This window comes from Synchiropus splendidus, chromosome 5 (genome assembly GCF_027744825.2).
Source record: "Synchiropus splendidus isolate RoL2022-P1 chromosome 5, RoL_Sspl_1.0, whole genome shotgun sequence".
NCBI lineage: Eukaryota > Metazoa > Chordata > Actinopteri > Syngnathiformes > Callionymidae > Synchiropus > Synchiropus splendidus.
Window position 1 is genome coordinate 33,850,269 of NC_071338.1, and position 24,722 is coordinate 33,874,990.

Genomic DNA, 24,722 nt, shown 5'->3' on the forward strand with positions numbered 1-24,722 from the left:
TCAGTTTTTGGGAAGCCCCTGGCGCCCCCCTCGCAGAGAGGTGGCGCCCCCTGCCTTCACAGCGACTCCTCAGCGGCCACGTGACGGGGCCCTCCATCAGCAGCGGGTCAATAGCTTCTGCTGCGGCGCCATCCATCAGGCCGAGTGCCGAGTCAGCAGCGGTGATTTAGCGGCGCTATTCTGGGAAACAGCTTCATCACCGAGTGCTGGAGGACGTCGGCCTGCTGCAGCAACACGCCGGGACGCCGCATCAGACCGGGCTTCATGCTTCACAGTCATGGTGGGACCTGCTGGAGGTGCAGAGACGCGCCTCTCCCCCGGGGAGCTGGGACACTGTCCGCCGTGCGGTGGTCCGTCTAACCCCTGATGACGCCACTCTTGAGGCCAGGAAGCGGCCTGACGTTACGATTCGAGCGACCTGCAGAACCGACCCGCGCCAAACACAGCTGAAGGATTGTTTTGCCTTTTCTCGCTTGAACTAACACGGAACCTCCGTCCAGCAGTAAACAGGACAAGCCACGGCACTGTTTCTTTTACCTTGGACTTTTCTGTAAAAGAAGGTTTTTCACGTGTTCCTGCTGCGCCCTGGAGGTTCTGGCTGCGCTTCACCAGGTTCAGCCACACGGTGGCGCAGACTCACCTGACCGTTGTCCTCAGCTGCTGTCAAGTAGAGTGCGCCGTGGTCGTGGGGGGGGGGCCTCCGGATCACCATGATCTGACATGGGACCCGGTCCAAAGGAAGCTGCTGGAGTTCTTCTGCGGTGGCGCCAGGTCCGCTGACCAGCTGCTGAATCTGTGAGTCCAGACCATGACACTGGTTGTGTGAAGAACCCAGTCTGGACCTCTCGACTGCGGCTGCTGCCCCCACGACCTCAGACAGCGCCTCTCTCAGAGGAAGTGATGAGACGGTCACGTGACATCTGCGGTCAGACCTTTGACCCACAGTGAAGCGAGAGGTCGACGCACGAGCTTCTGGTGCGTCAGCTGAGCAGGAGCTCCACCTGCTGGTCACTGTGGAGCAGGACTCATCAAGGGCTTAATGACTCTTGACAGTCTGCAAAGGCTGAGACCCCATGAGTTTGAAAGCGCCGTACTGCGCCCTCTGGTGGCAGCTCTGAGCGCATGACGTCATGGAGAATCCTTGCTCATGTGACAGCAGGTGGCGCAAGTCGTGTCACTATTTACCTGCAGCAGGTGGCGCAGTGTCTAACAACACACCTGAGTGACTCCACCGTGCAAGTCACCTGGAACCACTCGAGCGGGACCCGGCCGCAGGCGAATGTTCGGCTCGGTGAGTCGCGACTCGTTCCCTGAACATCCAACTCAACACGACTCGAGTCGCTGGAAAAACAGAGCCGGTCAGTTCCGTGTTGGAACTTGTTCATCAAATGGCGCCACCTGCTGTCGGGTCTAACTCGGTCACGTGAGAGCGAGTGTGTGTGTGTGTAGGTCCGACGGGGTCAGTGTGCCGCGGCACCGCTGTCGCTGACCCGTCCGATCCTGATCCACCTTCTGGCTCATGACATCTGGGCTCAGAACAGTCGGAAGCTTTATTCCACACCAACACAGCAGCTCGGCGCCAGGCGACCCGTCAGGATCCGCGGTGGGGTCGACAGTCCGGGGCTAGTCCCGGCCCGGGTCTCGGGCCGCACATCCAGGGCTCAGAAGAACAAGGTCCGGCGGCGGCTCCTAGGAGGTGATGGACACCATGTTGTTGGGACTCAGGATCTCAATCCAGTATCCGTCCGGGTCCTGGATGAAGGCCAGACCTTTCATTTTACCTGCAGAGACCCAGAGGAGAAACGTGAGAACCGGGCGAGTCAGGGGTCAGGGGTCAGGTCCCACCGTCGTCGGGCTTCTTGACGAACGTGACCTCTGCCTTCTCGAACATCTCGCAGGCAGCGTAGACATCTGGGACGGAGATGCCGATATGACCTGTGTGTCAGAGGGACCCGCGTCACTTCCAGGTCAGGCGCCCGCAGGTCGGCTGGCAGACCCGACACACCGGGACTCACCGAAGCCTCGAGGGTCCGAGTTTCCGTTGTGGTAGGTCTGAGTGTCGTCGGTCTCTGAACCCCAGTTGCTGTGGAGGAGAGGACCATGAGCCTCAGCAGGGTTTCCCTTCTGTCTCTGAGGCCCCGGGGCCTCCTCCCGGCTCACACAAGTCGGCCCCGGACGAGCCAGACACCAGCTCAGCCTCTACACGCTAACACCCCCCTGCACGTGGTCCTACAGGAGGCGGGGCCACCTCAGGACCCCCTGAGATGTTTTCAACATGGCGTCAGGGCGGGGCCTCACTGTGTCAGCTCCAGCGTGGCCCTCCGGCTGAAGGTCCAGGACGTGCGCTCCTTCACGTCGCAGGGAATCTCGTTCTTGTCCTCGTAGCCCAGGAAGTAGAGCGAGAACCTCATGGACGGGAAGTCGAACTTCTGCAGCAGCCTGCAACACCACAGTCGCAGTGTGAGAGACGAGTCCCGCCCCAGCGCCCGGGCCAGTCACACAAGCGGGCCTGGATTCAAACCTGGCACTGATGTTTGTGGCCCCCCTCCCCCCGATAAACCGAGAGTGTGAGATGAGCTATGGTCTCGCTGCCGAGTCTCACGGGTCTGAGAGAGTCCCTGTGAGATGAGCTATGGTCTCGCTGACAAGTCCCACAGGCCTGAGAGAGTCCCTGTGAGATGAGCTATGGTCTCACTGACGAGTCCCACAGGTTTAAGAGAGTCCCTGTGAGATGAGCTATGGTCTGGCTGCCGAGTCCCACAGGTCCGAGAGAGTCCCTGTGAGATGAGCTACGGTCTCGCTGCCGAGTCCCACAGGTCAGAGGGAGACTCAGTCTAGTCCGAGTCTCTCTGCCCGTCGACCAGACACCATCAAAGCGACTGACAGAGCAGCAGGAAGTGATGTCACCCGTGAGAGTCCCAGCTCAGACGCGGTCACTAAACAGTGAGCGGAGCCGCAGCGGTCACCACCCTCACACCCAACAGGAAGTGGACTCACGTCATGCCCAGCAGCCCCGTGTAGAAGTCCAGCGACTTGACGGGATCCTTGACCCGCAGCATGGTCTGCTGCATCACGAAGTCCTGCAACACAAGGGTTGGCGTCACTCGCCACACGCACACAGCGCCCCCCACTGGCGGGAGTCCGTGGAAGGCTGAGGGAGCTGGGTGACTGCGCAGATCCTGACACTCTGGTGAGGAACCTGGAGCCAGTTGACACCTGAGCGTCACCAGCAGTGTTGCCCAGGAGCAGCTGCAGCAGCAGCAGCAGGTTCCTCACACAGCCCGGTCTCGGGTCCGGACCTGAGGCCGCGCCTACATACCTGCAGCTCTGCACAGACTTGTTCTCACCGGCGGCGAACTGAGCCGCCGCTGCTCGCTGCTGCTGCTGCCGCTCCACCGGTCGCCAGGTGGCGGCGGACCAGCAGCGCGGCAGGACGGGCGGAAGGAAGCGGGTCTCAGGCCGCAGGTCCGGTTCGACAGCCAGTCCGACAGGTTCCGCACAGAGAGCGACGTCGAGCCCTACCTTCGTCATGGCGTGAGCTCCTTTGCACGCCGCCGTCTCGGCCGCCTTCTCGTCCGGCGAACTTTTATCCGACGACATCCTCGCGTCGATCCGAACACAACCACGGCGGAGTGGAGACTGAGTGCGCAGCCGCAGAGGAGCGGCCGATAAGCCGCAGCCTCCTCATGGCGCCTTCAAAATAAAAGCTTGTCAGAGGCGCTTGGAGACTCGGGTCCAAACCTCGGGCCCCCAGATGGACGGCAGCGGAACCGCCAGCCTGGGGGGCGTGTCTCCAGAGCAGAATGCTGTGGGTCAGCCGTGAAGTGGACGGGACCAGGTCCGCCAGGTCACGTGGTCCCTTGCCAGGTGTGCGGTCTTCTGGAGGACCTGGTCCACTCGCGCTGAATCCTGGTCGCCACCGAGTTGGACCACGCTCACTTTCCTCTGGACTTTAACTTTGAAAGCTGAAGAACAGGAAGTTGACGGGTCCTCACAGTTATGTAACACTGAGGCACAAGTTCCTCAGATGTTTTCTCGTCACACACCGAGCGACCAGATCATTATGACCACCAGCTCACATGGCCACTGGTCATAATGCTGCCGCCGGAGCAGGTTCACCCCGGGGTCAGTGAAATGCTGTGACCTTTGACATTCACAGCCATGTGGCAGAAACAGGAGGGTCTCACTCCGAGCTGAGACACCTCGACTTGGAGGCAGAAAACCAGTGGAGTCAGCACAAAGTTTATTCAGCAGCAGGTCACCGGGTCACGTGGGCCCAGCTCCCGCCGCCTTCCTGAGACAGAGTGAGACGGCGAGCCGGGCTTCATCAGAGACGCCAGCCGCTGGAAACATGACAGTGGGAGGAGCTTGGAGGCCCAGATCCTGACCGCGCCCCGGGTCACATGATCCCCCAGGGTTCTCCACGGCGGCCTCAGTAGCTGCGTCCGAACATGGTGTAGTACTGGGCCGGCTCCTTGCCGCTGACGCACATCTGACCCGGCTGCAGCTGCTTCAGGGGGGAGAAGGGGATGCACAGACTCTTGGCCCCCATAGAGGGCGCCCCGGGCTCCAGGTCCTGGTCCCTGCCAGGACAAAAAAAGCACCGTGTGAGGGACGCCGAGACTCAGGTCACCCGCTGACACCCCACTGTTTGACGCATGACTCGGCTCCGGGGGACCTACTTGGCCGTGGTCTTCTTGATCCAGTCCTCGCACTCGATGCCTCCACAGAAGGGGATCTGCACGATCTGCAGAGAAGAAGAGGAGATGGGCAACAGGCCCAGAGAGCCAGCAGGCCCAGAGACCCACCTTGCCCTGGTCCAGCTCCTTCTGGAACTCCTCCATGGTGTCCACGGCCACCAGGTGACTGCGCAGGTCGTCTGAAGCCCTGAAAGGTCAGCAGCAGGCGTCAGCACCTTCAGAGGAGCTGGACTCTCTCACGGCCGTGAGACCTGCCACACTCGGGCGTGAGACAAGCCCTGCTGGTGTTTGGGCCGCCCTGGTTGCCACGGTGACGGAGGGGGAGAGCCACTCACTTCTGGTAGAGACAGGCCTGGATGTCCTCCAGCATGCTGGGCAGCGTCTTCTCCACCTGGCTGTCGGGGATGGTCACCTTCTCTCCCGTGTCTCTCCTCACCGCCACACACTGACGCCTCTGCATGTCTTTGGGACCCAGCTCCAGGCGGATGGGGACCCCCTGGACCACAGACAGGGCAGGCTCAGACGCGGGTTCGGCGCCGTGCATCTGCCACGTCTCTCACCTTCAGCTCCCAGTGGTTGAACTTCCAGCCAGGGGAGTAGTTGTCGCGCAGGTCCGACTTGACCCGGATGCCGGCAGCCTGCAGGCGGGTGACGTATTGGGCGCACAGCACCATCAGAGCCTCCCGCTCCTGCTCCGGCAGAGACGCCGTGACGCCGCAGGGGATGACCACCACCTGCAGACAGGCCACTCTGGGGGGCAGCACCAGCCCCATGTTGTCTCCGTGGACCATGGTCAGGACCCCGATGGTGCGGGTGGTGAGGCCCCAGGAGTTCTGGTAGGCCAGCTGCTTCTCTCCTGGATTCCTGGGGTCCTCGAAGGTGATCTCAAACATCCTGGAGAAGTTCTGGCCCAGGTGGTGGGAGGTGGCGCCCTGGAAGGCGCCAGACACGGGTCAGTCACATGACCCTGGCAGGGGAGGCCGCGGGTGGGTACCTGGATGGCCCTGCCGCTGGCCGAGATGAAGGCCTCCACGGTGGTGGTGTAGTCTCCCCCGGCGAACTTCTCCTTCTCCGTCTTGCGGCCCTTGACCACCGGGATGGCCATCAGCTCCTCGTAAACCCGGGCGTACAGGTCCAGGATCTGGAGGACCTGCGGCCACCAAGCACACCGTTCCACCCAGGCGCCAAGAGCAGCTCACGCTGGGACCCACCTCCTCGGCGGCCTCCTCCTTGGTGGCGAAGGCGGTGTGGCCCTCCTGCCACAGGAACTCCCGGGTCCTCAGGAAGGGCTGCGGGTGCTTGAACTCCCACCTCTGGAGGGAGCAGGGTTAACACAGGTGAGGCGACCCCCACCATCTGACGCGGGCTGAGGAAAGACACCCACCACTACGTTGCACCACTGGTTCAGCTTGATGGGCAGGTCTCGGTGGGACTGGACCCACTTGGCGTAGGCCGGGTACATGACTGCAGGGGTGGGGGGGAGGGGTCAGGAGAGAGCATCGTCATCAGAGGAGGAGGAGGAGAGGAGTGGACGACAGTGGCGGCTAAAGAGCATGAGCAGCAGCAGGACACAAGCCGCTTCTCGCCCAGGGCCTGGAAGCCACCAGGGGGCGCCAAAGCATCTTATGAAGGGAACTGAAATGAGCGTTTTCCTTGGTGGCTACGTGTTTCATACACCCACTATATGCGAACCAAACACACGTTGGCGGTAAATAAAGTCAAATGAAATAAGCTGGTGTTGGTGGTTTTACAAGGTCGTTGGAGCAGTTAGGTGGGGAGGGGGGGGAGCGCGTTGCTCTGTCATGGATCAGTCGTCGCTCACGTATGAGACGCGCTATTTCAGCTTATTTTCACTTTGACCCACGGTCAAACCTGAGGATTTGAAGAGCCTGAAGAGGCGCCTGCTTCTCCAAGCTGAAGCTCGTGTGCAGCGCGGCCTCACTGGTCTGCAGCCACCAGCACGTCAGCCATGACTCTTCAGAGCAGAGAGCCAGCGCTGGGCTCTGACTCCAGATCAGCTGTGCTGTTCATCACTGACGTGTTTCCATGGTTGCACTGGATGTGTCTGACGTCCTTCTCTAAAACAATCATGTTTCATAAACACTGATCTATTCATCGACATACAAACAATTCTTTTCCTTCACCAGTTTAACTTGGATGCTTCATTCCACCTATTGCCTGTTTGGCTCACATCAGACTGTGGCATCTCAGTCAAGCATCTACAGGGAACCTCTTCACCTCTGGCAACTGACTGGAGGCCCTGAACAGCCTCGGGCCCCCTCTGAGCTGGAGACGGCCCTGAGATGCAGGGTGTGTCGTCGAAGTGACCGTCGCTGCAGAAGGACAACACTGCTCCAGAGTCAGAGCGAAGTGGCGCGGTGACGGCGCGGCAGCACGTCTGTGATGTAGAAGCAGAAGACGACAAGGGGCACTGACCCGTCTCGCTGGTGGGTCGGACAGCGATGGGCTCCGCCAGCTCCGTCTTGCCAGAGCGGGTGACCCACGCGACCTGAGGGCGGAGCGGAGAGGTCAGAGAGGGAAAGTGGCTGCCGCGGGCGGCGTGGTGGGGAGCGGTACCTCGGGAGCAAAGTCGGCAATGTGAGTCTTCTCCTTCTCCAGCGCGGCCTGAGACACGAACATGGGGAAGTAGCAATTCTCCACGCCCAGCTTCTTGATCTCCCTGTCGAAGAAGTCCTTGATGGCCTCCCAGATGGCGAAGGACCAGGGCCGCAGCACGTAGCAGCCGCTGACGTCGTAGTACTCAATCATCTCCGCCTTGGTGATGACCTGCGGGAGGAGCGGACAGAAGGTCAGGCAGGAGCTCCTCTGTCCCGGACACGATCCGGCCCCGCCCCCCTCCAAAGCCGCTGCCGCACACTGGTGGATCAGTGTTTGCTGGAGTGGGGCGCCCCCTGCTGGCGAGCGGGAGAACACCACATGTTCCATCAAAACTTCACCAGTCCTGAGAGAAAACCGTTTCCCTGGATTCAGCATCAGTGATGAATATGATTTTGACATTTATTCATTATTATACAGCATTTATTCATTATTCAAATATTTTTAAACATGCTTGACTTAAAAATAGATTGATATTTTTACGCCTAACAAATTGATTTAATTTTCATTTTTTTTAAGTTAATATTTTAATGATTAAAAAAAAAAAAAACAGCTGAGAATACATTTCAAATCCGTTGATATTCCAGTGTGTGTTTTTGAACCTCACACACATCCGCCCGTTGGCAGAGAGTGTTCTGACCTCTGACAGTTTTGGTCCAGCGCTGCACTGAATGGGTGAATGAGGGTGAGGATATGAACTGCAGCAGGGAATACCTGTGAGCCGACAATGCTACGGAAGATGGGGCTCACCTGAGAGTACCAGTCAGCCAGGTTCTCCTCCTTCTTGGCCTCCAGACCCAACCTGTGCACAAGAGCTCAAGTTAGGAGCAAACCATGCCCTCAGATGACCCTGCTGCCCCACACCAGCGCCAGGACACAGCAACACAACACATGCCGGCTCAGAGCGGGGTTAGTGAGCCCGGCCCGGCCCGGCCCCCCACCAGCTGTCACCAGGACACACAGGGTCACACCAGCCACACACAGCTGTCTCAGCCTCAAACAAGTGCAGCAAACACACGCAGTGCACCTCCTCACCTGCAGGGGCGCTCGTCTTTAGAAACTACGCACTTCCTGTCACACCTCCAGAGATCAGCTCCACCTTCAAACCATCCAGACGTCTGACCTGGTTTCTTCTTCGGCACCTGATTAACCCCTTCGTTTCCGACATTCTCAACCACAGCTAGCTTTTTGTAGCACCCTCAACCTACAGCCCTGGCAACTGCACTACTGTAGACAGGAAACCGACAAAGTGGTCCATCTCTGTCACTTTATTACAGCCACAAACCTTGTTAATACAGTGGCCTCAAATGAGTCTTCAGACGCTCTGGAGTCTCCTCCGACAGTTCGGTCTCTCACCGTGTCTGTTTCTTGGGCCCCTGGCCGTCGCCGGCGCCACCTGCTGCTCCTCCAGACGCCTCCTTGCCTTGGCCCTCCTTGTCTCCTTTGCCCTTCTTGCCTGCTCCCGGAGCTCCGCCGCCTCCTCCGCCCTGTTTCTCGCTCTTGTTCTCCCGCTCCTTGCGGCTCTTGTCTTCTCCCCCGGCAGCACTCACGGGCTTGTAGTCTTCCCCAGTCAGACTCTTGTAGCGGCTCTTCAGGTCCAGCAGAGTCTTGACCGCCTCATCCACCTGTTCCTGGGGAGGAGGCCAACACAGACTGGTCTGAGAGCAGCGGCATGTTAGGAGCTGCCCAGGCAAGTGTCGGTCAGCATCACATGAGCTGGTGTTACTGTGATACTGACCAACCTTGTCCTTGAGAAAGTGACCGTCGGAGACACTGTGGGAGCCGCTCACCCTCCGTGCTCCTACTGACTGAACAAGCTCTCACCTTGGCTGCCTTCTCCGACTTCAGCTTCCTCACCAGCTCCCCCTGCTGGGCCACCTGAGCAAACAGCTCCTGGGACGGCTGAGCGGGGGCGGGGCTGGCCGGCGGCTGCGACCCTGGTTTGTAGTCTTGGCCGGTCTGCTGCTTGTACTCCACCTTGAGAGCCAACAGCTGCTGGACCGCAGCGTCCACTTGCTCCTGAAGCAGCAACAAGTCAACAGTCCGTCACCACCGACGTGCCGTGTCATTCGCCGACTCACCTTTGGGGCTTTGGCGGCCTTCAGTTTCCTGACCTCCTCTCCCTGAGCCGCCACCTTCTGGTAGATCCCAGAGCCATTGGTGACGGCCACAGCAGGGATGCTCTGCACCGGAGCAACTCCAGGTTTGTACTCCTGCCCCGTCGCCTGCTTGTACTCGGCCTTCAGGGCCAGAAGCTGCTGGACTGCTGCGTCCACCTGGTCCTGCACAGACGGAGACAGTCAGGACCTGGTCCCCGAGGGGCCCGCTTACCACCACGCCCACATTTGACGAGTAAATCCAGACTCGCTCTGGCAGTTCAGAGGTCATGGCCTCTGAGACTCCGATTCATTGGAAAACATAAGACCAGAAAATCAAAAGAATTAAATAAAAGAATTAAAAACCAAAAAAAAAAAAATCCCACAAGATCCCACAAGAACATAGTATGAACTGGCCCAGACATTTTTCAATCCACTGTAACTGTGGGTAAAGCAAACAAGCGAGTGAAGACAAAAACTCCTGCATCAACTTCCTCCACTGTACCTTGGGGGCCTTTTGGGACTTGAGCTTCCTCACTAGCTCCCCCTGCTGAGCGACACGGTCGTACAGTCCTGAGGAGGAGTTTGACAGGGCGGGGGTGGGCGGGGTCATCCCAGGTTTGTAATCCTGACCCGTCACTTTCTTAAACTCGGCCTTGAGAGCCAGAAGCTGCTGGACGGCCGAGTCGATCTGGTCCTGATCAACACACGACGAGTGACTGTGGGTCTGACTTGGTTTAGCATGGCGATGAGTGGGACACGGTGGGGGGGGTTGCGTGAGGACCACATCTATGTTAGGAGCTACTCATGCGGAGACCAGATGAAGGACACGAGGACGGCGACTGATGGGAGCAGGACAAGGAGGCCAGGAGAGGAGCACCTTACCTTGGGAGCCTTCTCAGCCTTCAGCTTCCTCACCAGCTCGCCCTGCTCCGCCACGCGGGTGAAAGGGCAGGAGCCGCTGGACGGCGCGGCCGAGGTGGGCGGGGCCATGCCGGGCTTGTAGTCCAAGCCCGTCTGCTGCTTGAACTGGGCCTGCGGAGCCAGAACCACGGACATGTTGGTCACACATCACAGATGCTCAGACAAGAGACCGACCTTCAGAGACAGAAGCTGCTGGACGGCTTTGTCCACCTCCTCCTTGGAGGCTTTGGTGGACTTGAGCTGGCGGACGGTTTCTCCCTGAGAGACGATGCTGGAGAAGAGATCCCCAGACGAGGCAGCGGGGGGCGCTGGAACTGGGGCAGCAGGAGCGGGCTGGAAACAGAAGCGAGGCTGGTGACTCCAACAGGGTCCAGCACCCTGGCAGCGGGACCACGGGGCTACTCACGGTGCTGCCGGGGGCCTGGGTCTTGCTCTTGTCCTTGGACCCGGCCGTGGGCATCTCCTTGGTGTGGCCATCAGGAATGTAGATGAGGACACAGGGACTCTCTTGGCAGCTGTTGGGACTACAGAGGGAGGAACTTCATTTCACAGCAGAGCACAACAGACCACAGAGACGTCAATCACGGCAGGTCAGGTCCAAAAACACCAGCTGACCCGGCAGCTGAGTCGGACCTGGAGCCCTGGGACTGGCCACCTGTCATCAGCTCCAGAAGGTCAAGCGCCAGGACGAGATGGAGCGAGATCTGACCGGGCTGACTGAGCCACCTCAGGGCTGTCAACATGGCAGGAGGACTCTGCAGGGGAGAGCAGCTCCAGGTGGTTCAGGCTCCCACCGTGTCACTGAGGACGGGCCTCGACTGAGCCACTGAAGAGGCGGGCCACCGACTCTCCTCCCACCAATGATTGCTCTGGCCCGGACCCATCATCATTTTCTGTACGTTTTGTCACCGTCTGATGAGCTTGTGTTTCGAGCACCAGACGGAAGACGATCCTGAATGTGTTTGCTCTCTTCCAGACCTCGACAGTGAACACCTCCGCGTTTGATGATGTCAGCGCTACATGCTACACGTCCAGCTAGCATTAGCAGTCGGTGCTCGACGACTTATTCAGGGTATTCCTTGGACTGGGAAGGTCATAAATGTATTGTGAAAGGCTCAACTACATGAATTTGGGGGAGCTTCTCTGGCACCTGACGTTCGAGTCTCTGAACACGCCGAAGCGCTTTGCTTTTCTCTCCGAAGACTGACCTGAGCGACTGGTACGGCTGGTCGCAGATGTAGAAGCCCCGCCTCTGGAGCTGGATGATGTCTCCCTTCTTCAGCGTCTTCAGACACGGGTCCCCGAGCATCTTCTCCTCCAGCTGAGGGGAAGCCACACACGCTCACCACCGCTCCCAGAGCAACACCGTCGCTCGCACCCTACCTTGCTGTTCTTGTTGATGTAATCTTTGAAGTCATCGTCTTTGCCGATGACGGCTTTGGAGATGAGGGGCAGGTAGTTGACGCACACTGTGGGCAGCAGGGGGGCGCTGTTGGTCTCAGCCAGCCATGTGATCTTGGTGGTCTTCTTGTAGTCCTTGTTCTCCAGGTTGAGCCGAGCCTCCATGGACAGGACCTTCCCATCGGACGCTCTGAGGGCAGAAGCGGAGGCGGTGAGTGGCGCCCGGGCCGCCAGCCGCGCCTCGCGCTGATCCTCACTTGTTGATCTTGGTGATGACCAGGTTGCCCCAGTTGATGAAGGTGACCGTCTCCCCCTCTGAAAAGGTCTCTGCATCAGCTCCTTCCACCAGGACCCGAGGTCCGTACCAAACCTCCTTCACGCCGACGTCAGCGTTCTACAAGGACACAATCAGGAGACGCAGCTGAAGACCTGAGCACAGGGCACTCTGGTTTCCTCCCACAGTCCACACACAGAGCTGAGGTCTGGCCCAGGGTGACAAAGAGAAAAGGCAGAGACCTTGGGGTGCTTGGCCACTTCCTTCATCTCCTCAGCAGCCTCGGAGACGGTCACAGGAACCGTGTAGGAGCCCGACAGAGCCGTGTATCTGGGAGCCACGGGGTCAATGACCTGCGGAAACACAAGAACAAAGGTCTTAAAAAGCAGACGGCAACTGCGTCTGGATAACGGTGTCAGGGCCTGAGAGCAGACGCAGGGGAGAAACAAAAAACAGGAATGACTGACGGATGGTCGGCAGCTTTGGCAGGGCAGCACAGTTCAGATGATGACACATCAGCGCCACCACACCCTCATCTGACACAGCCATGAGCCAGTGACAGCAAAACCAAAGAGTGGCTTAAAAGTAGCGGAAGCCAGGCGAGAGACGGAGCGACTCCAACCCGAACACGACCTCGGTCCCGCGACCACTTCACCTGTTCACCACCCTCGACTGCTCTGCAACACACCTGAGTGAGGAAGGACTTGCTGCCACCACCTGCAGGAGCCAACAGGGCCTCAGCAGGGCTCTGCTAGCATGCTGCGAGGACCCTGCCACAATCCCATCAACACACCACAGCGCCGAAACTCTACTGCTCCATGGAAGGAACATGAAGGGCTCGGCGAGAGTGGTGGAGACGCTGGGGCCTAACAGAGTCTGGCTTCATGGCCAGAGGCAGGAAACAGGCTGAAGTGACTGCACAGTCATTGGACAGAAGATGAAACTTCGTGAGGTTGACATGTCAGTCGCGTGCCGAGGGCTTCATCCGGAGGGAGGATGCCGTCACACTATGCTGAACACTGATCACAAATGAACGAGTCTATATGAGGGATTTGTAGAAACAAGGTGCAGTCACATTCAGGATCATGGCAACAACTCGTAACATCCATCCAGATCAATAACATGGCAACAACAGACCAGTCCCACGCCACCCCGGACCAAAACCGCTCGCTCTTCATGAACACCAGACCATCCTGCTCTTGCAGCAGCTGTTGCACAAGATGTTGACAAACTCTCTGGGAATCACGTCGGCTCACTGATGTCTATGTCAGTGTTCTTCAACCTCTTCTAGCCACGGCACCTTGGTTCACACCACCAAAGGAACCTGGGCCAAAGCACACTTGTGCATAAAGTCCTATAGAAAATCCCTATTCATTTGTCCTTTGACTGATGGAGGGATCAGCGCATCAACACACTGGAGCTCTACAGTAGAGTGGAGAGAAAGAATGGCAGCCAGTCCATGGGATCATCTCCTCACCTTGGTTGCTCCTCAACACCTTCTCACTGTCATGATTTCACGTCATCATATCGCCCAGCTCTGTCTCCGGACACATTTTGCCACGACACACCTGACACTCTCTCACGGCTCACTAGTGTGCTGCGGCACCCCGGGTGAAAAACGCTTCTCTATGCCTCAGAGTTTCCACAGAGTCAGGCCAGTTTCAAGAAAGCACCTCGCTACTTCCCCCAATACTTGGCCGGTGAAATGGCGATGAGTGACAGAATGGATTCAGGGGACCGGAGTGAGCAGAGGCTGAGAGGGTGAGGGAGGGAGGGAGGGGATGTGGAGAGAGGCATGGAGGAGGAGGAGGAGTACCTTCAGACAGCTATCTGGCAGCTAGGAAACAGAAGTGTGAGATGTTCAATGTCAAATACAAGGAGGTCCAGACAGACACGTGGCACACACATTAACCAGACTCCACCGAGGGACCAATAGCACACAAACCTCCAGGTGTGTGAGCGTTGACGTGTCAGTGCCGACAGCACTTTGCTGTCTGTCAGTCACCAACACCTGTTTTGAGCCTTCTGATTACTTCAGTCGGTGGCAGAAACATTCAGGGAGGATGGAAGTGCTGACGTTGCAGCAGCATGACAAGACACCCGCTTCGGTCTGAGGACCATCAGCAGGCGGCAAAATGTCATAGGAAAAACCATGGAGCATGAAAAGATAAGCGACATGACCGAAGTGTCTGAAGAAGAGGGGGGCGAGCGGCGGATCATGCAGAGGGCAGGTGAGGTGATGGAGCTTAGCTCAGACCAGATTGGACAGTAAGATGAGTGAAGACGAAGCAGCCATAGAGGAAATGGCAGCAAGAGTGAAGGAGATGAGAAGGACTGGAGGGGCATCAGAGAGGTGAGGAAGCAGAACCAGGAGAGGAGCCATGCCAGCCACAAACAAAGCCGCCACTCGGCTGCACTGATGAAGCACCACTCCACCTCCGACTCTGGACAGGTCTTAGCGGCTTGGTTTGAATCATTTCAGGAGCTCGGCCCTTCTGTAGTGCTCAGTTATCGCTTCAGAAGAAGTGCAGGATCAGAGCATGAGACTGAGGCGGCCGCCAAGTCCCAGTGAGCTGAGAAGAGTTGGAGCACCCACCTTCTTATTAAAGGCCCAGATCTTGTCCCACTCCATGTTCACCACAGACCTCGATCCTCCCTGGAACAGACCAGATCAAGCGTTAGATCCAAACATCCTCTAGCTTCAAGAGTCATGTGGCTTTCTCAGTAGTATTAGTGCTGATCCATCAGTGCCAGGAGGCCTCATGGAAGCGTGCATGTATTCAGTGGTCAGGCTTTAAAACAATCGGACGAGACAAGATCCTATTTCCTTCAGAAGGCTGGTTTGGAGGGAGCGAGCGAGAGAGACCAGCAGGCTGCTCAGTCCCAGCTCAGCAACTAATAACACCAGGACAACTGACTGACAGAAATACAGAACAATAAACGTTTGTTGCTCTCATGATGCAGAATAGTTCAAACTTGAGATCGAATCACTCAGCACTTCTCACTCATGTCATTCCAGGCTTCCTCCTGAGCTGAAAAATCCACTTGAACTTTAGCCATTTGCAGCAAGTGCCTGACACTGAAAGTCAACATGGGACACTAGGACTCTCAGGAGCTGTTGAACAACTCTGCAGCCTCTGTGCATCGCTGCAGTAGTGATGAGGCTTATATCAAGACTCAGATGTGGGGAGTCAGGGTTTTTCAAACACACTTGGTCTGACCTGTGCAGCGATGAATTGCTTGAGTCCTTCCACTGTCATTCCTCTTCTCAGCACTCCTCTGACCGTGGGGAACCGCGGGTCGTCCCTGGGTCAGAGCCGCAGGGAGGGGAGTTTAGACAACGACAAAGAAATTGAGAAGGCGGCTCAAACTCCACCCACCATCCTTCCACGTAGCCTTGGTCCACAAACCAGGTCAGCTTCCTCTTGGACAGCACCGTGTTGTTGAGGTTGAGCCGGGCATACTCCCAGATGTAGGGCTTCCTGATGCCCAGGGCATCGATGATCCAGTAGAACTGCTCATCGCGGTCGTGGTACTCGGTGGTCCTCAGAGCATGAGTCACCCCCTCCTTGCTGTCCACGATGGGGCAGGCGAAGTCGTACGTGGGGTAGACTCTGCGGGGACAGAGCGCGGTGAGACACTGTTCTGCCCAGGGTCCCGTGCAGGGAGAGAGAGTACTTGTATGTGGTTCCGGTTCGGGGGTGGGGGGCGTTCTTGCAGCGGAACAGAGTGGGGTCTCTCATGCAGCCGTTGTTGGAGCTCATGTCGATCTTGGCTCTCATGCAGCAGGCCTGGCCCAGCTCCGTTCCAGCCTTCATCTGGGCCCACATCTTCATGTTCTGCTCCACGGCTGCAGAGAAGAAGAGGAGCGGCTCAGGTCTGGGCGGCGCACCAGCGAGCCGGGGCCACCGTACTGTTGTTTCTGCATCGGGACTCGGCGCGCTGCTCCCGCTCCTGCTTCATCTGCTCCGGCGGCGTGTCGTCCACGTAGGCCTTCCCCTCGGCCAGCAGCTGCTCTGCGTAGCTGATGATGTCGGGGAAGTGGTCGCTGGTGTACGTGAACTGGTCCGGGCGGATCTGGAGCATGGAGACGTCCTCCAGGATCACCTGAGAGAAGACAGCGGCGGTCAGCATCCCCGGACATCCCGGTCCGGTGTCGGGGGCCCACCTTCTCAAAGTCTTCCTTCTCCTTCTCAGGGTTGGTGTCGTCGAATCGCATGATGAGTTTGCCCTTAAACGTGACCTGGTAGTGCTGGTTCAGCAGAGCAGCCTTGGCGTGTCCAATGTGGAGGTATCTGCTCGCAAAAGGAGAGACAGTATGAGGGTACAAACATAACATTTTTTTAAAACAAAACAAAATCATGGTGAACAGAGATGAACTGAGTACTGTTGCCACTTTCAGATGCAGAAGTCGCAGCAGTTTTTGTTTGATTCGTTCCCTGGCGACAAGCTTCATGTCAACAGTTTGGTTCATCTTCTCTCATATATTGATGCAAGACAAGCAACAGTTGTATCAGCTGTGGATCTGTTTTCTAAAGTTTCTCAAATGTCACACTCAAGCTATATATATATATAGTGAGTTAGTTTAGTCAACGATTGTTTAAAGTGTGGAACTGGGGTGGGGTTATGGTCTGGCTTTGGACCCCCGTTTCAAAATCCTAGCTAAAACCCTGCAGCTAAAGCCCCACGGTTCAGATGAGCCACGTACAGCATATGTGTTGGTGCAGTCACTTCTAGAAAAGACAACGCCTCACCCACTGGCCTCAGGAGGGAATCGAACCACCACCTTGCCCACCTCGGCCCCTGGCAGATCCACAAACTTGCCGACGTCCTGCTTCTTCTCCTCCGACTGAAAACAGACAGGAGATGGCGCCACCTACCACACCCGGTTTGTCAGTCAACTTTGACTCACGTTGTTGACGGACGCTCTCTTGGCGGCGTACTTGTCGCCCACGGCGCTGAAGGGAACCTGCGAGCTCAGGAAGGAGAACCAGCGGTTGACATGGGCCAGACCTCTGCCACGGCCGGGCCAGTCCCCGTGACCTGTGGACACACCAGCAGCAGCTCAGCGCTCCACCCCCCTCCGGTGAGGTCCGCACCCACCTTTGAGGGCCGCCCACACCGACAGGTCAGCCAGGGTGACGGAGTTCCCCACCAGGAAAGTCCGAAGAGACAGAGCCTTGTCCAGTTCTGCCAGCGCCGCGGCCAAGTTGGGCTGAGCACACAGACGGCGGGCGCTGAACTCCAGCCAGTGGTCCACCTGTGGAGGACGGCAGCGTGAGGGAACTGGACCTACGTCTGCTCATGCACACACACACACACGACCAGGCAAACCTCGGTCTGCTCCATCATGTTGGCGCCGTACAGGCCGAGAGCAGGAGCCACGCGGGCCAGGTACCGGCTGATGGAGTTGGCGTCGCTGAATTGGACCTCACTGAGAGAGAAACGTTAGAAGACAAACGGAGCAACGTTCTCACAAAGCTACTGACTCTGAGACGTGAAGCCGAGTGTCTTTTCCTTCCTCCACTGACACCGTCACACTGCCCTTCACATGCTCGGCTGCCAGGAGAGCCCCTGCAGACACCGGAGGGTGAGAAGCTTCCACCACGCTGAGCACAAGCAACCGACCAGCAGAAGACAGGGACACAAGCGCCAGGCTGATCTGACGTCTGCTCTGCCTCAGGAGCTGCAAAGCCTCCCGGTGATGGCAGGCTGCCTGCTGGGGACGGGCGAGTGCACGGGAAGAGGGCCTGAATATCTCCATCGCTGAGGCCTCCTGGGAATCCATCCTTGGTCTGAGCCCATGCGCCGAAGTCCAAATTAGCAAGGTTTGATGAAGAGGTTGATTCTCGGTGTGAACAATGTAAGGGAGGGGAGGCCATGTGTTTTGGGCGTGGCCCAGTTAAGTTGGAAATCCATCTTCAATACTCAATTGTCAAAGTAAGTACTGAGCCTGCTCCATTGCTGGCTCTGTTTGGCACCTCAGAAGAAGATGGAAGATTTACCACCAACAACATTTTCTTTGCTTCTGGCCAGGCGCGCTACACGGCTGAGGAGGAGAGACGCTGCCCCGCCCACTCATGCTCAACGGTTGAGAGACGTCATGTCGTGTTTAAGCCTCGGAAAGAGCTGCTATACTGTGAGCCGTTCCCCAGAAAAATCCCACATCATCCGGAGGCCTTTTATTTTGTCAACCTCACCATAATGCGCACCCTTCAACTTCATTATGTGTTCAGTCTGTACTGACCATCACATTATGCTAGATATGTTGATATTTTTTATCATGGTATGAACCCGACATCCAGATTTGTTTGATTATTAACTTGTGTTTGCCATGTGTCTAAAGACGGGAAACTAAACTCTCAGCTGACGTAGGTAAAGGGAGGGAAGGGATATACTTTTGTGTTGTTTTGTTTTTGTTGATATATATATGTTTTCTAAAATCAATAAAAAATTGAAACAAAAAAACATCTTCAACACAGGAAGTCTCCTGGAAGCATCCTGAATGTTGTGAATCTAGGTGGCGGCGTTGCTGCAGAAGGAGGGTCAAGCAGTCTCGACGCCCTCAGGCTCACATCTTCTATCGGCTCAGGGAAATATGTTGAGTGACGGGAAAGCTCCACCAGCGAGGAGCAGACAGCTGTTCAACCGGTCTGAGCAAACACCCCCTTCCCTGCCTGTTAAAGGTCTTCAGTCACTGGCTTTACTGGTGTCCAGTCCTCATGAGTCGGGGAGCAGGATTCGGACACCAGTAGCTCATTAAACCGTGGCAGTCTGAGGAAAGACATCACAGAAAAGACGAGAGGAGTTGATCTCTCTCTCCTCCCTCAGATCTGGTTGGTGGTGAAAGACTAGTCTGTCTGATGTAAAGGCAGCTACTGAGGAGAGGTCGGTCCAAACCTGCCGCTGTCAGCACCTCTCACATCCACACCTTGACACATCACTAATACACCAGAATGGAGCACCAAAAGCAGCTTCTTGCATCAGCCGGCAGCAGAGGGGCGGAGCGAGAAATAAGTCACGCGCTCCAACACACCACTATTACTGTCTGGCGTGAGCGCGACACGAGCTCCGGACCCGTCAGCGGGGACCCGGCTCCCCACACGGGGAGCTTCTCAGGCAACTCTCAGGCGGCGCTGAGCTAGCGTGCTAACAGCGTGCTAACGCCAGCGTGTCACAGTCTCGGCCGGGGTCGTGACCCACTCGGGGCTTCTTCTGTGGTCCTCGCTGACCACAGCTGACGTGAACAGAGAGACAGCGAACGCTCAAACCACCGGGCGCAACTTCTGACACAGCGGGGCGCGCGGTGCCACGACAGCACGCCGGCTAACGGCTAGCAGCTAACCATGAGTCGCACAACTGTCACAGCGAACCCCCTTTATTTTGAGCTGCCTTCACCAACTTGACCACTTTTTTAAACAGCACTCGAGCGCACAGTCACGGGCGAGACACGCTGCTGCCGACGCCTCATTTGTTTCGGATGAAAACGCGAGTAGAAAGTCACAGGCCACCGCCGGAGGGTTAGCTCGGATGCTAACGGGCCGCAGCTCTCACCTAGAGGCGGGTTGCTGGTGCTGATGGTGAGGTTCAACGCCATGGTCTCGCGCACTCCTGCCGCCGTGAAGAGAGAGTCGGACTGACCACCGTCACTTCGCCTTCAGACGGAAGAGAGCACGCGTGGAGCGGGGCGGGCGCCGCGCTCTGACGTCACAACACAAAACAGGAAGCGCGAGAGCGTCACGCGCCGCTGTGACATCAAGGACAGCGGCAAACTCAACCGGAAGAACAGAAGACGAGTCGCGTGTCTTTCACACATCGGGCTCCTCAGCGTTAGTTCTTTTCCATGGCGTTATTAGTATTTTTGTTTTTTCATTTCCTTGTTTTACATACACTTCTGTCACATTCGTTTTCTAGTATTTGTATTTTCTAGTTTGTGTGATAAACCAATAACAATATCTGAGGCTTAGCCTTTTATTTTTACCGTTTAAAATTGGTTGCTGTCATGAAAAGAAATGGAACAAAATTCCATCTAAACGTCACAATAACAATGCAACAGCCAAAGAAACATGATTCTATTGCCCGTACACATTTGGGTGAAATCACAGCAGTGAGAAGAGCAAAAGCAGAGTGGGTTGGGGGGTATAACGAGCAATATGACAAATGGTGCACGTTAATGTTTCGGAATAATCGAGAGAATGTGCACGATTCAATTGTCTTGAAGTGACAGGTGAGCGCAGTGGCGCCACAGGAGCTCCTTTCTTCCTGTGGCAATAAAAACATACAATTCGTCCCTGAAAAAAATACAATGAAGGGTTTTTTTGGCACATTTTCTGTTCTTGAACTGCATTTGTTGCACATTGTTTTCTAAGCTCTTTTGTACCACTCTTTTTTGCACTGTATAATATTGTTTCTTTTTAATTTATTGTGATATGTTGTATACAGAGCATGTTACAACAAAATTTCCCTTGGGATTAATGAAGTTTTTGCTGATTCTAAATGTACCATTAGATTAGAAACATCTGTTTATAATTCGACAAGAAAATATCAAAGTCAAAGTAAAGAGGGGGAAATGTTTTTTGTTTTTTTCTGAGAGAAAACTACTAAAGTTCAGTGATGACTCCTGAATCGGATCGAGTCCATGCGCGGCTTGTTTTCAGGTCTATTGTGATCTTCCATTGCCCACCGATGGACCGGTCGCGTCCGTGTTTCCGGCCGGACACATTTCCCCGCCGCACCGCTGCCGTCGCATGGAACTTTGTTTACGGCGGATCAGAAAGATTGCGAAACGCGAGCGGAGTTTCACCGACCTGACCAGGTAATCGGCTCGTCGCTGCAGTTGTGCACGTCCATGCGTGGAATGTAAACGCCATGCGGTGGTCTCACGCGTGTTTGGTTGGACTCCGAGTGGAACACAGACGACACTGAACCGTGGTCACGTCGGCTCCGAACTCCGGCTCGGTGTCGACGGTGGAGCGGACGCGCTCGCGGCGTGGCTTCTGACGCGCTCCTGCGGTTGTCACGTGAGCGTGATGTGGATGTGATGTTGTGACGTTCTCGAGCATCGCGCGCGCGCCTGCCTGCCACCTCTCACCTGTCTGTCCCCCAGGAATGTCTCAGGACAGTCAACATGGCAAGTGGTCCATCTCCAGCAGCGACGACGACGATGACGACCACAAGCTGACTCCGTCAGGAAAAGCCACGCTCCGGTCTCCAGCGTCCCCCCTACCTCTCCCCCGCAGCCCCCCCTCTCCTCCGGACCCGCAGCTGCAGGTGAAGTCGGAGCGCAACGGCGCGCCACTCTCCTCGCTCCAGATTGGCTCCGCGGCCAGACAAGCCGCGGCCCAGAACCAGTTGAACCCAGTCACGTTTGCGTCCAGTCCATCTGTGAAGAGGAAGAAGGAGGCGCTAGAGGGCTCCGGGTGGGCTCTGTCCGACAGTGATGATGATGGTGGTGATGATGTGAAGAAGGTCCACAGCGCCCCCAAAAGGAAGCCCCCCAGCAAGAAGGCGGAGCAAGAGCGCCCCCCGAGTCCTCACGGCCGGCTCTACTACATGGACGAGCCGGCCGACTTCTTCGAGTCCAGTCTCCCGCGTCTGAGCGACACCTACAGGTTTTACCTCAACAAGGTGACGGGGCTGGACAGGAAGTTCAACACCGGAGCGCTGCACATCAGAGGTGAGGGCGCCGCCCCCGCCCCCCCGTGGTGGTCACGTGTCAACACTGACGGTTCGACTCTCCTCTGCTCTGTCCGAGCCAGACATCCTCTCGCCACTGTTTGGGACGCTGAAGGAGTCGGTGCAGGTGAGACAGGTGCGGCGGGGCGCAACCTCTGACCCCAGCTCCATCACCACTGTCTCTGATTCCAGTTCAACTACTGTTTTGACGTCGCCTGGATGGTGCAGCAGTACCCCCCCGAGTTCAGGTGAGCCCCGCCTCCATCTCTGCCGCCTCAGGTCCTCACATTGTGTCATCTGGGCCTCAGGGATCGTCCCGTCCTGATCGTGCACGGCGACAAGCGGGAGGCCAAGGCCCGGCTGGTGCAGCAGGCCAAGCCCTTCCCTCACGTCCGCTTCTGCCAGGTACGGACCCCTTCAGTGACCCCCGTGGCCCCAGTGGCTCAGTAACCCGCTGTGCTCCTCAGGCCAAGCTGGACATCACCTTCGGCACGCACCACACGTGAGTGACCTCTGACCCCGCGCTCCACGGCCAATGACTGCAGCTCTGCCCCACCGCACAGGAAGATGATGCTGCTGTGGTACCAGGAAGGATTCCGGGTGGTCATCACTACCTCAAACCTCATCAGAGCCGACTGGTACCAGAAGACTCAAGGGTGAGGAGCAGGTCCGAGGGGCGGAGGGCTTTGGTTTCACTCACTCCCTCGCACCCTACAGCATGTGGATGAGTCCTCTGTTCCCACGGCTACCGGACGGCAGTGGCGCTGGCGCCGGCGAGTCCCCCACCTTCTTCAAAAGGGACCTGCTGGATTACCTGGCATCGTACAGGGCTCCTGAGCTGGAGGAGTGGATCCAGAGGATCAAAGAGCACGACCTCTCAGAAACCAGGTCGGTCCCATGTGGAGAGCCCTCACTCTCTTGGACCCGTCTGGACTCTGCTCTTCCTCTTCCTCTCCAGGGTCCACCTGGTGGCCTCCACTCCAGGGCGCTACACCGGTCCAGACCTGGATCGCTGGGGCCACCTGCGGCTGAGGAAGGTAGCCAGCTCAGGTCCTCCTCATCTCCACAGACCCTCCAGCATCTTCTCTGTGGTCCTCAGCTGCTGTACCAGCACACGGAGCCTGTTCCTGCCGAGGACCAGTGGCCGGTTCTGGCTCAGTTCTCCAGCATCGGTTCCTTGGGCCTGGACAGGAGCAAGTGGCTGGCTGGGGAGTTCCAGCGCACCTTGACCACCCTGGGCAAGTCCTCCCAGCGCCCGGACCCGCCCGTCCACCTGGTAGGTCTGCTGCAGCTGGAACCAAGCTGGTAACACACGCCGCATCTTGGAGGTGGAGTGCAACGTGACGGCATTCGGAAACATCTGGAAACTGACATCAGAATAACAGAATAACCTGCCGAAGTTGAGTCGCGCGTTCCGGCCGTTTTCCTTGTCACCAACTGGTCTGTTGCGTCTCTGTTTTGCTGGCTGTGGCGCTGCAGCTCTACCCTGCCGTGGAGGACGTGAGGAGCAGTCTGGAAGGCTACCCAGGTCAGCAGCGTCTCCCCCTGCTGGCTGTGCTCAGCCGGACTGAGCTGTGCTTTGCTTGTCTTCCCAGCCGGCGGCTCGCTCCCCTACAGCATCCAGACGGCTCAGAAGCAGCTCTGGCTTCACTCCTACTTCCAGTAAGTCCCTGTCAGCTGATCATCTGCTGCCCCCTGCTGGCCCACAGGCGGTGGCTCCTCACTCCCTGTGTGTGTGTGTAGCCGCTGGCAGGCCGACGCCACAGGGAGGACTCGCGCCATGCCGCACATCAAGACCTACATGAGGACGTCCCCGGACTTCGGCCGGCTGGCCTGGTTCCTGGTCACCAGGTGGGTCTCCGACCGCTCCCCCCCGTGACGGGTCTCCGACCGCGCCCCGGTGACCGCGCCCCGGTGACCGCGCCCCGGTGTGACGGGTCTCCGACCGCGCCCCGGCGACGGCGCCCCGGCCCACTAACGCACCTCTGTCTTCTGTGTGTCAGCGCTAACTTGTCCAAAGCAGCGTGGGGCGCCCTGGAAAAGAACAACACCCAGCTGATGGTCCGCTCCTACGAGCTCGGGGTTCTCTTCCTGCCCTCGGCCTTCGTCAGTACCAACACACACACACACACACACACGTTTGTCCTCCTATCTTAGTGAGGACTGTCATGAACATCAGCCTTCCCCCGGCCTCTCCCCCTGAACCGAGCCGTCTAAAACACATGGCTAAACTGAACCTTGACTGAGACCAAAGTGGAGCCCAGTGATAATGACCCGGCTACTACTGCAGATTTAACCCTTGAATGAGACTAGACAAAGTGAGGACCGGACAAAGTGATTCCAAAAGCAAACATGTCCTCCCAAAGACAGAAGCACAAGAGCACAGTCACACACAGTGACGCCCTCTCCGTTTCCTCTCTCTCTCTTGACAGAACATGGACACCTTTCCTGTCCAGAGGAATCCATTTCCTGTCTCCTCCTCCTCCTCCTCCTCCGGTTTCCCCGTGCCCTTTGACCTCCCACCGACTGCCTACTCCTCCAAAGGTATTTGGATTTGAAAGGAGCCGACGTTTGTCAGCGACTCTGACTCGCCGTCTTGTGTGTTCAGATCAGCCCTGGATTTGGAACATTCCGTACAGCCAGGTCCCAGACACACACGGCAACGTCTGGGTTCCCTCCTGAACACGCGCCGCCGGGGGCTTTAGATTTTCTACTGTTGACAATAAACCAGTGACTCTCCAGCTGCTGTGACTCAGTCCTCGTTTCTCCTTGTCAATATTTCAGCTCAAACGTTGTCGTTTGTTTCCTGCTGAAACCATGTTCTATCGACTCCATCAGTGGTGTTTCCTGCCTGTGACTCCCCGTTCCTCGGTCACGGCCACCTGTTTTGCTTTGACCCTGGCTTCTGTCCCCCACCTGACCCGACAGCTGGGTCCATGACTCACTTTGTTCAAGTCCACAGAGACTCAGTGCTGGGGTCTGACTCAGCTGAGCTCACATCAGCAGGTAAGTTGTCTCAATACATCTCCTCAGGTT

The 24,722-nt window shown here is 57.2% G+C and overlaps 3 protein-coding genes across 8 annotated transcripts; 1 reads left to right on the top strand and 2 right to left on the bottom strand.

Moving 5' to 3' along the window:
- Nucleotides 1–1,532: 1,532 nt before the first annotated feature.
- glo1 (glyoxalase 1) lies at nt 1,533–3,652 on the bottom strand. The gene is made up of 6 exons (XM_053865233.1): nt 3,523–3,652; nt 2,998–3,080; nt 2,299–2,439; nt 2,016–2,083; nt 1,846–1,935; nt 1,533–1,781 (listed from the first exon to the last, which is right to left on the bottom strand). The coding sequence occupies exons 1-6, from the start codon at nt 3,598–3,600 to the stop codon at nt 1,690–1,692; spliced, it is 552 nt and encodes a 183-aa protein (XP_053721208.1). The 5' UTR covers nt 3,601–3,652; the 3' UTR covers nt 1,533–1,689.
- A 546-nt stretch (nt 3,653–4,198) lies between these two features.
- eprs1 (glutamyl-prolyl-tRNA synthetase 1) lies at nt 4,199–20,979 on the bottom strand. 4 transcript variants are annotated; one of them, XM_053865223.1, is made up of 34 exons: nt 20,819–20,979; nt 17,501–17,585; nt 17,346–17,445; nt 17,115–17,271; nt 16,924–17,054; nt 16,766–16,860; nt 16,180–16,306; nt 15,926–16,118; nt 15,690–15,861; nt 15,392–15,625; nt 15,233–15,317; nt 14,608–14,667; nt 12,254–12,364; nt 11,995–12,131; nt 11,720–11,927; nt 11,545–11,657; nt 10,743–10,860; nt 10,511–10,669; nt 10,298–10,447; nt 9,918–10,109; nt 9,398–9,598; nt 9,141–9,335; nt 8,673–8,947; nt 8,067–8,118; nt 7,278–7,487; nt 7,137–7,209; nt 6,085–6,164; nt 5,912–6,013; nt 5,695–5,850; nt 5,261–5,632; nt 5,036–5,196; nt 4,809–4,887; nt 4,683–4,747; nt 4,199–4,583 (listed from the first exon to the last, which is right to left on the bottom strand). In XM_053865223.1, the coding sequence occupies exons 1-34, from the start codon at nt 20,859–20,861 to the stop codon at nt 4,433–4,435; spliced, it is 4,842 nt and encodes a 1,613-aa protein (XP_053721198.1). In that variant the 5' UTR covers nt 20,862–20,979; the 3' UTR covers nt 4,199–4,432. The 4 variants fall into 4 exon arrangements, with proteins under 4 accessions (XP_053721198.1, XP_053721197.1, XP_053721200.1 ...); XM_053865222.1 differs by lacking the exon at nt 20,819–20,979 and adding an exon at nt 19,566–19,739; XM_053865225.1 differs by lacking the exon at nt 20,819–20,979 and having other exon boundaries at nt 17,497–17,558.
- On the top strand, nt 20,404–24,633 carry tdp1 (tyrosyl-DNA phosphodiesterase 1). Of its 3 annotated transcripts, none has more exons than XM_053865229.1 (16): nt 20,404–21,031; nt 21,118–21,687; nt 21,770–21,813; nt 21,879–21,934; nt 21,995–22,091; nt 22,154–22,188; nt 22,250–22,342; nt 22,404–22,574; nt 22,645–22,723; nt 22,786–22,962; nt 23,166–23,214; nt 23,282–23,348; nt 23,430–23,537; nt 23,690–23,792; nt 24,119–24,230; nt 24,295–24,633. In XM_053865229.1, the coding sequence occupies exons 2-16, from the start codon at nt 21,120–21,122 to the stop codon at nt 24,366–24,368; spliced, it is 1,833 nt and encodes a 610-aa protein (XP_053721204.1). In that variant the 5' UTR covers nt 20,404–21,031; nt 21,118–21,119; the 3' UTR covers nt 24,369–24,633. The 3 variants fall into 3 exon arrangements, with proteins under 3 accessions (XP_053721204.1, XP_053721203.1, XP_053721201.1); XM_053865228.1 differs by having other exon boundaries at nt 20,405–20,826; nt 24,295–24,631; XM_053865226.1 differs by having other exon boundaries at nt 20,405–21,687; nt 24,295–24,632.
- Nucleotides 24,634–24,722: the final 89 nt, after the last annotated feature.